This window comes from Geotrypetes seraphini, chromosome 2, assembly GCF_902459505.1.
Source record: "Geotrypetes seraphini chromosome 2, aGeoSer1.1, whole genome shotgun sequence".
Classification (NCBI taxonomy): domain Eukaryota; kingdom Metazoa; phylum Chordata; class Amphibia; order Gymnophiona; family Dermophiidae; genus Geotrypetes; species Geotrypetes seraphini.
The window spans coordinates 207,050,905-207,066,977 of record NC_047085.1 but is presented as its reverse complement, the minus strand read 5'-3'; the positions used below and the strand labels follow the sequence as shown (position 1 = coordinate 207,066,977).

General features: G+C 42.7%; 1 protein-coding gene across 5 annotated transcripts in view; it reads right to left on the bottom strand.

Annotated features, from left to right (window-relative positions):
* Positions 1-11,488: 11,488 nt before the first annotated feature.
* Positions 11,489-16,073, bottom strand: part of LYRM4 (LYR motif containing 4) — a 238,583-nt gene continuing 233,998 nt past the window's right edge. For all 5 annotated transcript variants that reach the window (XM_033929669.1, XM_033929673.1, XM_033929670.1 and 2 more), the window contains exon 4: positions 11,489-12,011. In XM_033929669.1, coding sequence (XP_033785560.1) covers positions 11,952-12,011 — 60 coding nt within the window. In that variant the 3' untranslated portion in view covers positions 11,489-11,951. The remainder of the gene's footprint in view (positions 12,012-16,073) is intronic.

The following is a 16,073-nucleotide window of genomic DNA, read 5'->3' as shown; positions in this document are numbered from 1 at the left end:
TATGGTGTTTTTCATTATAATTGTGATACTGGGAGTTGGATCTGTTTAATGCTTTTATTTATTTCTCTTCAATCAGAGAGAGTGACTGAGATTCAAACCAGCAACATTAGGGTAAAGGCTATAAGTTTAACCAGTGTGCTACACAGTGAGCTAGCAAGTTGCATAGCAATTGTAAAAGTAGGTCCTATAGGTATTGTAAAGGAGGTCTTCTTGTCAGCATAGTTTGGGTTTCAGCTAGACCTGAGTTCTATGGACGTAACGTAAGCACAGTTTGGACGTCCTTAATGTGATCTACTAAATAGTTATCTGGGTTTTTATTTTTGCTTTATTAAGCTCAAAATATATTTAATAAGGCACCACATAAACAGGGCACATCAAAACAGATATATTGCATGCAAAACCTATTTTTGTGTACAAACAGCAATGCTATTTGCTAATTAGAGGAAAAGATCCATTAACTGAAGCACAACACAGCTTTGTTTCTTGCTAAAAAGCTACCCTTTTTTTCTGACTAAACAGTGCTCCAATCACCTCATTCTTGAAAGCAAAGAAAGCACATGAAAAAAATATATACCGGTAGATTGCATACATAACTTCATTTGCAAAAGCTTAAAAACAGAAAACAAGCCAGATACAGACCTTAGCATGGCTTCTACTTCATTGCAAATGGAGGTGTGCAGCTGCATTGTGAGATCATCAAGGTACACCTGCAAGGTAGAATGCCACAATTAAATTAAAATATGTGCTGGGATTTGAACCCTTGACCTCTGAAAGATGAGCACAGGGATTTTACCTGGTGAGCCACAGCTGCATCCTTTTGGTTGTAGGGGTTCCTACAATGAGAGCTTAGTGATCCTAGCCATGTGAAGGTGAAAATACTTGAGAAGATCATAGCTTAGCAAATCCCTAATCTATCATATCAAATGTGAGGAATAAAGATAGTGGAAGCTGCTGTGGCTAAAAGAGTAAAAGCCCTGTTCCCATCTTCTAGAGGTCATAGGTTCAAATCCCAGCACATATTTTAATTGTGGCATTCTACCTTGCAGGTGCACCTTGATGATCTCACAATGAGGTTAGCTAGCCTGCATATATATTTTTGAAACTTGGAGCTGCCCCCACTTTCTCTTCACCTACTGCTTGGCAGGGGTTTGAGTGCAAGCTGTTAGACATCCTTATGGGGCTTAGTGGTGTCTCGCAGGGTGCTGGCTGCATTTTTTGCCTCCACTTTCCATGTGTCCATTGGTCCGCAAGGGTGGGGGGCATGATCAGGCACTGTGTCTTGTTTGCAGCCTGAAGATTAGAGGCACAGAAGCATTCTTCTCCTTCCAGCTACTATATGTAAGGGTGAGGCAGGCTGCAGCACATTTCCAACACAGGTCACAGTGAGTGAGGCTGTTACAGAGGTGATGTGAGGTGCATCGGGGTGTGTGTGTGTAAATTTGAGAATTTCTGCATGTTCCCCACCTGGAAAATCCTAATTTTGCTGGTTTTAGACTATTTACTATGTTTAAATTGTGATTTTTGGTGCAAAAATCATTGTGGTGGCCATGCCGAAACTGGGATCCTAGTCAAGCAAACCAAAAAGGCAAGCGAGATGTCAAAAGTTCAACCAACAGGACTGTTTATTAATGTAAGACACAATATCAAAGTCCTAAAACTGAAGACTAAGGCCCCGAACAGGATCCCAGTTTTATGAAGATGCCAAAATACATTGTGTATGCTCTCTTGGACTACCAACATGGGTTTTTTGCCAGTGTACTTTTGTCATTTGTTTGTTCTCTGAAGAAGTCACCCAAGGATGCCAAAACTGGGATCCTAGTCGGGACTTTAGTCTTCAGTTTTATGACTTTGATATTGTGTCTTACATTAATAAACTGTCCCGTTGGTTGAGCTTTTGACATCTCGCTTGCCTTTTTGGTTTATTTGACCCATCTTGGATTTTAGCAATCTTTTTTTCAAAAGTTCCTTGCACTCTCAAAATTGTTATTTTTGCCCCAAAACTTTTGTTGGGATGGGGGTCCTTTGCTCTTCTATTCCAAATTCATACCAGGATTACCAAAATTTGTGCTTCTGGAGTGTCTTTGCGCCATATGCTGCGTAGCATGGCCGGGAGAGGCAAGCACGAGAAGCTTAACCTCTCTCCTGACTAGGCAGGTGACAAAATGGGTGGCCTCCTCTTTTTGGGGCTCAACAGCACTGCCATTTCCACTCGAAAGGGTGCAGATTCGCTGCAACCCAAGAAACGCTAGTTTAAGTCATCTGAGGGTGAGTCTACGCTCCAAGGTTTAAAGGCCTCAGATTTCTGAAATTTTGTGCCATGCCTTTTGAAACAGCCGTGCTTTTTCTATGCAGTCCCACTGTGCCTTGGGCTTGTCTCTCAGCGGCTTTGCTCTGTGAGCATGTTCTCCTTGCATACCTTGCCCTTGCTGTAACTGAGGATGGTGATCAGTTTGCTTACACCTTATTTCTGGGGGTGCCTTTCCCGTGACTGAGAACCTGGGCCAGCATGCCAGATCTTCAGCTCTTTCTCTGGCTTTAGAACTGGGAGGTCATTCCCACGGTTCTGTGTGAGCTCAATTTGAACCTGCAGCCGGCTCATCCTGCCTCCACCTCACTCCCTGTCTGGAGTGAGAACTCAATCAGAATGCCAGGAAAATGCTGAACACTATGTTCTGATCTCTGGGTACTGGGTGTCTCAGGAAAGGACTCTTGCAATCGCCAGAGTCTTTTCCTATCTGTTTCTTATGGCACCTCAAGTGGTCTCCCTGGTTACACAGGTGATTAAGCGCACCTCCCTTCCCAGCGAAGCTAGTGTGTTCCAGGCCATGCAGGACCACCATGAGGATGTAGTTCTCAGTTCCTTTGCAACAAGCACTTGTCTGGTGTGGAATATGTTTCTGTCACCCTGTATGCCCTTCTGTGTGTTCTCACTAAGGCGTCGGTGTATTCCCTTTCTGCTGACAGAATCCTCTGGATCAGACAGTGGTCGGTGCTTCCACCTCTAAAGCTACTTCTGCTCAACTTTCCTTTACGGGACAGTTATTTGACTGAAGCCTGGGAGACCTCATGTTTCTGTGGTGGGCTGTTACCCTAAGATCCTGCCTGACAGTAGAACCAGGACATCTGGAAGTTCCAGATGCTGTATTTTCATGGTTCCAGCTGCTCTCGCCCATTTTCCAGTTTCAAGACTCACATGACTCATAGGACTGTGGATAGAGGTGCTCCAGCTTCAGGCATAACCAGTCCTTCACCTCTGCTGACCCGTTACAATGACGCTGAGCCAAGGGAAGCCCTCTTCCTATAGGGGGCAAATTCTCAGCATTCCTGCAGGTTTGGGGGTCAGATCTGGGCATACTTAGGTCTGGCTAACGGCTGGACTTTGCCCGGCCTCTGATGGAGTGATTCGTAGTCTTTCCTGCAGGATGCCCGGACCTGGTGGTCACAATACAAGCCACGATATACATATTGTTGGTTATTCAGGCCATAGAGCTGGTCCCACCTGAAGTCTTGGTCCTGGGCAGATTCTCCATATACTTTCTCATGCCAAAGCAAGGCTTATCCATCCTGGCTTTTGCATGTGTACATGCAGCGCTCAAATTCTCATGCTTTCCCATGGATACTGTGTACTCTGGTATAGCAGCAGTGGCCCCAGAAGGTTGCCTAGCCTCTGAAACTCAAAAGAAGCGTATTTGCATATTCAAATTTCCCCAACACACCTCAAGTTTCTCAGTTTACATATTCTGGAAATTTGTTTCCAATTTCCACTCTGCCCTTTGGCCTAGCATCACCTTCTCCTCAATAATCTTTCCGGTAGATATGTCTAGGAGTCCTGACACCTCACCCTATCAATTGGTATTTGTCTGCTTGCTGACTCAGATGCATGGGTCTGGAATAGTGCTGCCTGAGTCAAGAAATAATATTCGATTTGATTCAGCCTATTGAATTGATTTTTCGATTCGATTTTCCTGCCCAATTGGATGTTTTTTTCAAACATCCTGATGGGTTTATTTTATAGCCTCTTCACCCACCCCACCCCCTTTGCCCTCTTCCTACCCACACTGGCACTGTGGTGTAAACAAAATAAACAAACAAAAATGACTTTTCCTCTCTGTTAAATCCTAGCTCATGCTCGCGGTCTAACACCAGCTCTGACATTGTAATCACAAAACAGAAAATAAAATTATTTTTTCTACCTTTTGTTGTCTGGTCATTATTCAAATCATGTTAGTCCCAGGCTCTGGGACAAACGTCTTCTGATAGCTCGCTTGCCAGGGTCTCCTGCCCATTTGTCATTTTCTTCTTTCTCCATGCTAACCATCCATCTTCCATCTCTGCCCTCCCCTTCTGTTTCCCTTCCCTCCCCCGGAGGTCTAGCATCTTTCCTTTTTTTCATCTCCATCCCCGTAGCTGAAGCGATGGACCCCACCATCCCCAGATTCACCATCTCCTTTTCTCAACTACCCTTTCAACCAGCATCTCTCCCTCTTTCCCCACCACCCCAAGGTCCACCATCTCTCCCTTTCTCTTCCCAACTACCCTCCTATCCAGTATCTCTTTCCCCTCTCTACACCGTGCCTTGAGTCCAACTTCTTTCCCTTTCTGTTCCTTCCCTCCCTAAATCCCATTGTCCATCATCTCCCTCTCCTCTGTTTTTAGACCCATTATTTCTTTCTCCCCTCTCCCTCCTCAGTCCTGCATATGCACATCTCTTTGGCCCCCCCTCCCTCCCTCTGTGTACTTCTACACCAGGGCCCCCACCCAAAGGCCTGTATGTTCCCCCCTTCTTTATAGTGTCCTACGGCTTCCCCCTGCCTCCCAGTCTCATCTTCAGCTAATTAGGGCAGCCTGCAGAGGATCACCGGTGGTGTAGTGATCCTAACAGGCTGCCATCGGCCTCCACAGCTCATTCCCTCTTCTGCAGTCCAGCTTCTCCTGATGTCAGGGGCGGAATTGCAGCAGAGGGAACATGCTGCGAAGGATGACGGCAGCCTGATAGGATCACTACAGCACTGGCTATTCAAATCAGTGAATCTGGCAGCAGTAGTCTGGAGATGGTAGTCTTCTGCCAGAAGAAGCAGAAATTACCGGATCTCTTTTTGGTTTTTTCCAAGGAGCAACTAAATGTGTTAGTGCTGGTTGCACATAGTGAGGTGGCTTGTTAATTCCATCTAGATTTATAGTGTGTTATTGTTCACTTTATTTGTTACAGAGCAGAATAGAAATGTATTGTCAGGGAGGTTTCCCCGTACTCCTGATTTCTTATATCATAGTGAGGATTAACTGCTTTGGTACAAACGGAAGGTGGCAGTACAACCCTACTGGAGAAGAAGGCAGAGTCGAAAGATTTTGATGACATCCTTCTGCAATCAGTTCACGACCAGAGGTAAATAACCTATCTATCTTCAGGACACCTAGGCACATCTACCAGAAAGAATATTATTGAGGTAAGAATCTAATCATCCATTAGATGCTTCTATAAAGGTCTGAGAGAAATTATGTACATTAAGTGCCTCACCTCCAGTATCACGACTTGCGTGTAATTTAGCATTCCTCCATGAGCATGCTATGTTTGTAAGATCTCTCCCATTGTTTTTGTTGATAGAAAACTTTTAATTTTAACACTTGTAATTTCACTTATGAAAAGGGATGAGATTTGATATACTGCCTTTATCCTAGGACAAGCAGGCAGCATATTCTCACAAATGGGTGATGTTATCCACAGAGCCCGATATGGACAGTCTGAGTGAACTGTCACTTTAAAAAGCTTTTGAAGTGCCCACGACTATCTGCACTGCACATGCAAGACTGCCTTCCCACCCGAAAAGGCTCGCGGTACCTCAGTTCTTCATTTTCCATGGAGTGAAATATCTTTTTGATTGAACTCCCTTCAGTCAGCGTTGCCTTACCACTTTGCATATTTTTTTCCTCTTTTCATTTGTTTTAAGACACATGGGAAGAGAAAATTTTCTTTTTCCATTTTAAGTTTTCTTGGCGGTTTTTTGTCAAAAATTGAGTTTAATATCGCCATGTTAATTTTTCCATGTTAAAATCTTTTGACAGGTTTTAAGGAGTGCGGTGGGTAACCAGTCTATTTCTATAGCTGACCCTCATACCTAGTGCCTTCAGTGTTTAGGCCCAGAACATCACATCGAAGCTTGTTCTCGGGGTTCATCTTTAAAGTTGTGCTCTCATAAGGTCCGTCGCACTCAGCAGGTGCAGTTGTTCAGCACTATCATGGATACCACTAAGCCATCGGCATCGCAGGGGAAGCCAGCTAAGAAGCCATCTGCTTTCAAACCAGCGTCATAGATCTCTACAGCATCGAGTCCCTTGGTGCAGACCAAACAATGATGCCACCGCTCCCCAGCTTCGCAGGTTGTCTCTCCTCCACATTGTGCATCTTCTTTGAGGTCACCCACTCTGAGACAACCTGCTGCATTGATGGTACCGGTTGTTGAGTCATCAGTATCAGTGCCTTTGTTTAGGGAGGGATTTGAGTTCTTCCAGAGGGAGCTTGGTGATATATTTAAATTGCACTGCCTGCCAGTGCTTTCATTGATTCCCTCAGTACCTGCCCAGCTTGAGCATAGCATTACAAGGCCCAAGGGTACCGCTACTGCTGTCAGCTGTCCATTGGAACACCATGCTCCTCCAAACTCTGTGAGGAATCATCGCTTGCCATCTCGACAATGTTCAACCTTCAGGCATTGATCTCCATATTGACATTCTCATCGATGCTCCTCGAGGTATTGATCTCCTTCGACGCACTGACAAGCAAGATGTTGTCAATCCCCATCGCGTCTATCTTAAACTTCAAAACATAAAAGGAATACTCATCGATCCTCTTCCTAATCGTCATCAGACCAGTACCGAAAACGTACACATCATTCTTCACAACATTCGAAGTCACCAACTCATGTATGATTCGGACCTACATTCTGACTCAGACTGTTCACCTACTTTATTTGTGCATGAGTCTTCTGGTATCCCTTCAGACCCATCACTGAAGAAAACACCTCCTCGACAGATCTCCTTCAGAAAGACTTTCCTTTACCAAATACAGTGGTACCTTGGATTACGAGCATAATCCGTTCCAGGAGCATGCTCGTAATCAAAATGCTCGATTATCAAAGTGAGTTTCCCCATAGAAAATAATGGAAACTCACTTTGATACGTTCCCCCCTCCCCGATAACCACTAGACGGGGGGGGGGGGGTGTAAGTTTAAGCTGTTCGGGCGGGGGGGGGGGCCGGTTGGAGCGAGGGGGCCTTTGCGAGCAGGGGGGAGCGATGCCGGTTATCGGGGGGGGGGGTGTGTGCTCGCAAATCGAGTCAACACTCGGTTTGCAAGTCAAAAGTTTGCTGAGTGTTTTGCTCGTCTTGCAAAACACTCGCAAACCGGGTTACTCGCAAACCGAGGTTTGACTGTATATTAGATAGCTTGGTAAAGCCTTCCCTGTTAGATTAGAAGCGGGCACTGCCTACAGTGCAGAATACTTGGAGGCTTTGGATTATGATGATCCTCCTAAAGAGCTCTTAAAATTACAATTACATTGCATTCCTAAAGAGGCTCTTTTCCAAAAATTGGGAAACGCCTTTAACCATTACTGTTGCTCCAAGAAAACTTGATTCCTTTTACAGAATCATTGTCCAGGATTTGATAAGTCACAGCTTCAACATCAGTCTTTAGTGGTGTAATCAACCCTTAAAAAATCTTCCAATTCCAAGGTTTATGCATTAGCACCTCCAGGACATGAGGGCCGTACTATGGACAAATTTGGACGCCGCCTATATCAGAATTCCATCTTGGCGAGCAGAATCCTTATTTACAATTTCTACATTTCCTGTTGTCTAAAATAACTGGTGAAACAATTGCCTAATTTTGGCCAGTACATTTCTAAACATCTTGCACAATGTCAGCAACTAGTGAGAACTCTCTCACAAATTAGACAGTGTATTGCAAAATGCTTTTGAAATGTCATATAGAGCATCAGCTATGTCTGTTGCTTTGAGACGCTTGGTTTAGCTAAGAGTTTCTGACATGGATATTAATCTAAGGGACAGATTAGCCAATATTCCGTGCTTAGGAGATAAGCTCTTTGGGATTCCATCGAACCAGCCACACAAAAGTTGACGTTGCATGAGACAAGTTGGAATTCTTTAGTCAAGACAAAGACTAGACCTTCAACTTCAAGACAGCCTGCTAAATCTTATTCATATCAGTGGCAATATTCTATTTAACCATGTTTCTAGACCACCACCTCAGAGAAAGCAGAAGCAACAATGATCTCAGAAACTTCATGCGACAGTTCCTCAAAAGCTAACTTGTCTTTTTGACGCACTTCTCAAGGGCATAGCAGCTGCTCCCCTATCTCAGCCTCTTCCTCAACCAATCGGAGGTCTCGACGATTAGCTCATAAAAGATGCCTCCCCTCAAGGACTTCACTCAGCAAAGTAGTCAATCATCCTGTTCCTTCAACGTTTGGGGTTTGAAGTCAACTTTCCGAAATCTCAACTTCAATGTCCACTCCTGCCACATGCGCCGCTGATGACAGCTGTGCCTTCATGCTTGGAGGGGCTCTTCTTGCCCCCCTGCTGATTAACATAAGCCACTGCTGTGGCATTGTTCAAGAAAACACGGAGGGCTCAATGACGGAGTTGATCCTCGAAGCAAAGAGCCAGCCAAATCATCTGAAGCTCTAGGCAATTGATCAACCACTTGGGCTCCGAGGGTGCCCATTGGCCCTGAACAGGGATGGTCATACACACTGCTCCCCTGCCTTTGAGACTCACATCTGTAGACAGAATCATCCAATCCGAGATACAGAGGGGAAGGCCCCTGGAATACGAGAGGGTTGCAACCACCATGCAAGACTGTTCAGTGCCACAGTCATCCAGGGCAGGGCTGCATGTAACAGATCTCGCTAGGGATTCAGTGTGAAAGCAGAGCATCCTGTAACAGACATAGACAAGCTGTGGCCCAAGGGATCACATCGATCGTTGCCACCATGGTCCCCAGAACCTGAAAGTACTGCCATGCTGTTAGAACTAAAGTGGCTAGAAGGTCCCTGACAACCTGTCAAAGCTTCTCCTAACGGGAGACAGGCAGGAACACTTTGTTCTGTCCTGTGTGAAACTGAACTCTCAGGTATTCCAGATCCTGCGTCAGCTTAAGGTGAATCTTCCTGAAGTTAATAACCCAGCCCAGGTGCTGCAACTGCACCACCTGTTGAACAGTCTGACACCTCTCAGATAGCGAGGGAGCTCTGATCAACCAGTTATCCAGATACGGATGAACCAGGACACCCAGGGTGTAAAGATGGGCCGCCACCACAGCCATCACTTTGGTGAAGGTCCTGGGTGCTGTCACCAATCCAAAGAGCATCGCCACAAATTGGAAAGTTGCCCCAAGATGTGGAACCGCAGAGATGAGAAAATCCAAGTCATGAAGCACCACAGAGTCAGAATTAAGGCACAGCTTGGAATGGCATGCTGAGCCAGGAAAGAAGAGGTCGATGCCGCCTTGACACCAGCAGTGGCCAAATCAGATGCTTACGGACAAAATCCACACGTCTGTCCTAAACATCCTTTAGGACTACTCCCCCATCACGGGGAAGAGATGTGTACTTGGTAACCTGCACCACCGAGGAATCCACCTTCGGGGATGCAAAGCGCTTGTTAAAGGTATCCGCCATGGGATAAAGCTGTGCCATGGCATGAGCACATTTCAAGGGACGTTCAGGAGTTTCCTAAATATCTGTAAGAATCCAAACAAGGTCAGGGTGGTCAGGAAAGGAGGCAGATTATGGACTCTGGTCACTCAAGAGGGAACCATTCTGCAGTGACAGGCTGCTCAGCCTGCAGCTTAAATTCCTGTAGAGATTCAGAGATCAAAACAACAAGGTGTGTGTGCATATAAAAATCGGCACACAGTGGGATCCTCCCCAAATCAGGGGCTCTGCACTGATCCTGGATCCTGGAGAGATCTGCCAAAATTCACAACTGCGACCACCGCAGTGTCTCTGACAAAAGCAAAGATTATGGAAAGTGTGTCCGGTGCAACTTTGGGAACAGCTGGATTACCTGCCAGCACCTCAAAGCAAGGCAAGAGAAAAAAACCCTGGTCCACCAGAACATGTGTCCCTGGAGTCGGCAGAAGGGAAACAGGCAGAAACTTTTTTAACTAAGTATGCATGATAAAGCATATTCACATATTCCAGGGAGAACCCATTCTCCGCGGCGGAATATGCACATCAATTTTAGACTGTTTGGAGGATTTACAAGGTTTATCGCCAGAGACATGTTTGCATTTCACTGAAACTTCACCAGCGCACTCCGCAAGGCAGGAGCCGGGGCAGAAGGCACTAGAAGACCTTCCTTGGAAGTCAAAGGCACCAAATCCAGGCAAGCCTCGCACCTCTCGTGGGCTGCAGCACACATGGAACACAGCTGTGCATCCGACAGCCATCCACCGCAAATGAGGAATGAATCTATCCCATCCTGCCCTGGCGAGGCCATCTATGCTGTTTTCTTGCAAAAACAAAGCTTGGAAGTATAAAAAATATGTTTAAATTCAAATCGGAAAAATCCAAGATGGCTGTTGCGGGTGTCAAGTTTGACTAAAAATAGCCCAGGAAAACCACAGGAACCCTAAAATAAAACCAGCTTTTTGGGGATTTTAGAGGTGGAGAGGGTTAGGGCATGCAGGGAAACCACCCAAAATTGTTGATTCAGGCTGCAGCAGTTTGTACTCACTGTGATATGTGCTGAATGGAAAGCACTGCAGACAGAACTGAAACACCTCACAGAGAGATCCTTTGCCTCAAAGAACTGGAAATCTGGATTTCAAATCTTCAGACTGCCCCATCGGCCTGGCCTCCACAGCCAGAGACCTCTGCCACCCTCGGACATGTCGCACAGACGCCTGGAAGGGGAACAGAGTCTGGCTCTGATCCCAGTCGTGCCTCCACGGAACTGCTCAGCCTGCGCTCTACCCACTAGCAAACGAACCTGGGGTGAGCAAGCTCCCAAGGGAACAGTCCCTGGGCCCCAATCTGATGTGCAGGCTCTCCAAAGGGCTTACTAACAAGCAGGAAACCCCCTAGAAGCAGACTTTTTTTCCAACATTCTGCAATCTCTCGCAATCAAGGATGTCCCTGCAGTAACCTCCAACAGCACGAGGGCAAAAACCGCAGACACAGAATACTGAAATTACGCGAAATGAAACATAAGCAGAAAAGATAAGCTCCTACAGCCTGGCTTGTAGGAAGGAAGACTGAGAAACTTGCACAATGATGAGGTATGAGGAGGAGAGGTTTAGGTCTCTAAAATTTGAGGCTTCTTACAAAGTCCTGGCGGAAATAACCCACTGGTCTCAGAATAAAGTGGGATTGTACAAGAATTTCACATTTATACTTTCTAAGCTCAATGTTTCCATTTTATTTTCAAACATTATAGTTTCTGTTTTATATAAAGCATCAGAAAATATCAAAATGTTTAAAAGAGCATGGACCTTTATTTTTATACTTTTCACATTCTAAGTCCTCTTCCTTAAGTATTGTTAACAGAAATGAAAAGTTTACTAGAAAAGCACAGTACATACAGAAATATAGTCTAGAATTTATTTTTAAAGTAAACTATTACTTAGAATCTACTAACATTCTTTACAAAAAAAAGCTCTATGAAAGATAATATCAATTTTAGACAATATATAACTAACTATTTTTATAGTTTAAGGTATATATTACAATTTTGAAACAGCAAGGAAAAAATGTAAGCTGCAAGATGCCAATGACCAAGCACATTTTCAAAATTTAACAGCCTCAAGAAGACATAAAACAAAATATAAATTGACGTTTAGATGTAAATCTGTTGACGACGTTGCTCTTCTGCTGTGAGCAATTATGAAGATCTTAAGGAATCTTGCAGCTAAAGACTTGTTTGTGTTCTTCTGTCACTTTTCTTGATGTTCAATAACAAGTTTCTGGGTAGAGTACAGATGACCAATAGTAACCTGCAAACAATGCAAAACATAGGTTTCAGGATCAAAAAAAGTCCTAAGTCCTTGTTATGAGAACATGAAACTACATGGAAATTTTTATTTATTATTTTTTTTTTAATATTTTTATTAAAGGATCAATGCACAGAAGAAAATACAGAAGGCAACAACAAAAAAAAAGAGAACAGCAAAATACAATGTCTCAAATAAGAGACAACAAAAACAAGCACAGTCAGCTATAGATGCATCTATGCAAAATCCAATTTTGAATAAAGAAATAGACTAGCCCCCCCCTCCCTCCCACCCGTGCGTCTCAGGACTCCATCCTGCTGTAAAATGAACTCCAGCAATCCAGGTAAGCTACAGATTTCCAACTGGATGCCCCCTTTCTGTGCTGTCTCTCCCAGCTTGCCATCTGGGACATGTTAGCTCACCACTGTTGGACTGTAGGTCGTGTAGCTCCCACCCAATGGCGAAGGATGAGTTTTTTAGTTATTCCCAAAGCCACTAAGATAAAACGCCACTGAGGCTCTGAAATACCAGCCTCCACCAGGGGACTCATGACACCCAACAGCAACGTCTTATAAGACCATTCTAAGGACTGCCCAATAATACTCTCCAGCTCCTGAAGCACGGGTACCCCACAAGGGCACATTCCAAAAAATGGTACACCAACGTATCCTGAAGAGCTAGCCTTTTACTTTTCTTGATATGTGGCTTTATTGTTCTGTTTTTTAATACATGGAGAACTATTCAATAAAAACATTGAAACAAATAAAAAAAAGAAATACTTTGCTTCTGCTATGGAAAACTTTATTTATTTATTTAGATTTTTATCCCATCCTCCCAGTAGCTCAGAACGGTCTACAAGTGAACATACACAATGGAGTGTAATTAGACATATAAGATATACAATAGGTTTAAATGTTTGGACATACAAGACTGTGCAGTATACAGCAAATTAAGAGAAGAGTTTAAGTATAAGTAGTTTAGTTTAAGTACAAGTTATTTGAGTTTAGATACAATTTATCAGAGTACAGACTAAGAGAGGACTATACTGAATTTTATCATACTTAATCATACTGGTTAGAAAGAATGAAATGTGATTATAGATGGAACCGATACCCACACTAGATCTTAGCTTACCAGCCGGAAAGAAAACATTGCTAGGAGGTCCAAAAGATATCTCAGTTAATTCAGATCTGCCTGCACCCTTTAAGGTTTCTTGCACTGTACAAAAGCTTATGAGTTCTTCAACAAATTTACTTACTTCAAATAAGTAACCATAACGCTAAGGTCACTGCTGTTTGGGTCCTATGAAGTTACTGAAGCGGTACAAAGCACAAAATCTAGAAGGTAAAATACTGCTACATGTAAATCAATACTGCTATATGTAAATCAATTTTAACAGTAACAGCAAGCAGATTAATTTAAACATTGGTGCCAGTGTTTAAAGTAATATATATCATCCCAGGTGGATGGACTCCATCTTCTCAGTGGTCTCAAGCAGTTGAGTCATTAGCAAATAACATCCAAATTCCTTCAGAGTAGAGAATGAAACGGGGATGAGGACCTGTGGTTAACCACAGGGTGTGGACAGGGACATAGAAAGGGCCAGGTGAGAAATTAGGGAATAGTCACCACAGATAACTGATACCTGTGCAAAAGGGCTTGATAAACAGTGCAGTAGGGAGATGATCAACTGTATGTGTCACTAAATAGAAAGGTTTTAAAGTTGCTCTTAAATTTACGTAGTGATGATTCTAAATGTAATTCTGAAGATAGGAAATTCCAAACGGATGGGACAGTAACTGAAAAAATAGTGTTGTCTTCTAGTGTTTATTTAATTAATTCGTTTTCTATCCATTGTCCCCAAAGAGCTCAGAACGACTTACAGGTTAAACATGCATATTATATAGTTTACAGGTTACAATTTGACATAATTACAGAACCAGTATATAATACAAGGTTGTATCCTAACTTGATAGGGGTTTAGTACAAACAAATATAGTTTCCAGGTTACAATTTGCCATATATTTAACCTTAACAGTACAAGTTTTTTCCTAATGTGCCCCATATTGGGATCTAGTACCAATATACATTTCTCTGAAATCCCTTGGTAATGGCTATTACTCCTCCTTTTTTGTGGGTACAGGAGCCTGCTAAAACTTGATAGCCTAAGGGACATATATCTATTGTATTGTAGCTATCATTGTCTTTAAGACAGCTATTAGTAATCCGGTATATGTCCCAGTTTTTATCTGTGAGGTCTTTTAGTATGTGCCTTTGTTATTTGCTGATCTGGTATTTATGAGGATGATAGATACATTTTTTTGTTGTGGGAGTGTATGAGAAAAAAGGGCTTCCTCTTAGGTTGTGAGGGCTACGTTGTGAGGGTTTTTTCTGTGGGGAATTTTTTGTGTTAGGGTTGATTATGACTGGGTTAGGAAAGCACATGATGGATAATTCACAATAATTTAGTTAACACCTGCGACCTTTCTACTGGAAACGTCGCCATTGAATACCTTCACGTCAAACTCAATTTGAACCCCAAAATCGATTTTTTATTGCTTTATGCCCCCCCCATAGGACAGAATAACTTAACTTTGCTTCAAAACTTAATATTTAATTTTTGTTCCGCAACAACTTACCCTCTGATTTTAGGAGATTTTAACATCCATTTCGAGGATTCCTCCAATACAATTACAATTGAAATATTAAATTTCCTTAAAACATTAAATCTGCAAACATTAATCCAGGACTCAACTCATTCTGCTAATCAACGCTAGATATGATTCTCACATCCAAATCCCAATTTTTTACTTACTCAGTCCCATCCATTTCACCTGTGCCCTGGTCTGATCACTATTTTATATCGCTCAACCTTAATTTTCAAAAATTTACACCATCTCAAACACGTCCAGAATTTAAAAAGGTCTCATTCCGGGATTATTCTAATTTAGAACTATCTGATATTTTGCCTACTTTCAATCCTTCCATCCCAATTCCCAACTCCACTTCAAGTGATGAACAATTAATAACTTGGAACTCTTCTTTACAATCTCTTATAGATAACAAAGTACCAGTAATTTCCAAAACACTTCCCCTCCTCAAATTCTCTAACCCCTGGTATATGGAAGAACTCTCCCTCCTGAAAAAACAACTACGATCATTAGAAAGAAAATGGCGGCACACCAAATCTTACATAAATTTACAACACTACAAAGATCAGGCTACCCTATATAAAAAAAAAATTAACAAAGCCAAAAGCAATTACTATTCAAATAAAATTACTAAAGCAAAAAATCCTTCCATCTTATATTCCATTCTAAAATCCATTACTCCTTTGACCCAAAGAGATAAAACTAAACAAAAGTGCAATCTCACGGCCCAAGAACTGGCTAATTACTTCTGCAAAAAAATTAATACCATTCGAAATACTTTTTTTCCTAATACAGCAGATAATTCCATGAACAACTGCAAAATTGAATCCATATCTACAGCCAAGTGCTCTAATTTAAGAATCCCCTCCATAAAAGATATAGAATCCCTCTTCCAGAAAATTAATTTAAAAGGCTCACGTTCTGAAATCATTCCTCCGTTCTATCTTAAAAAATTCTTCTCCTGCTTTGGTCCTTTTATTCACGCTTTCGTTCAAAAAAGTTTACTTACCGCATCAGTTCCTCTTCTCTGGAAAACTGCCATTATTACCCCAATACTAAAAGATCACAAAATTAGCCCAGATGAAGTGTCGAACTATCGTCCCATCGCTAGCATATCTTTCCTTGCCAAAATAACTGAAAGACTGGTATTTAACCAACTTTCAGATTTTATTGAATCTACAAATGCACTTCACCCGAACCAAACGGGCTTTTGGAAATTCCACAATACAGAATACTCAATGATAGGATTGATAAACAACATCCACTACTATCTAGATCATCACAAACCAGTAGTTCTTTTTTCACTAGACCTATCTGCGGCCTTCGATACAATTGATCATGATTTATTATTCAAACGTCTGGAATCCTTAGGTATCGACGACCAAGTTTTAAACTGGTTTGTTTCATTTCTTTC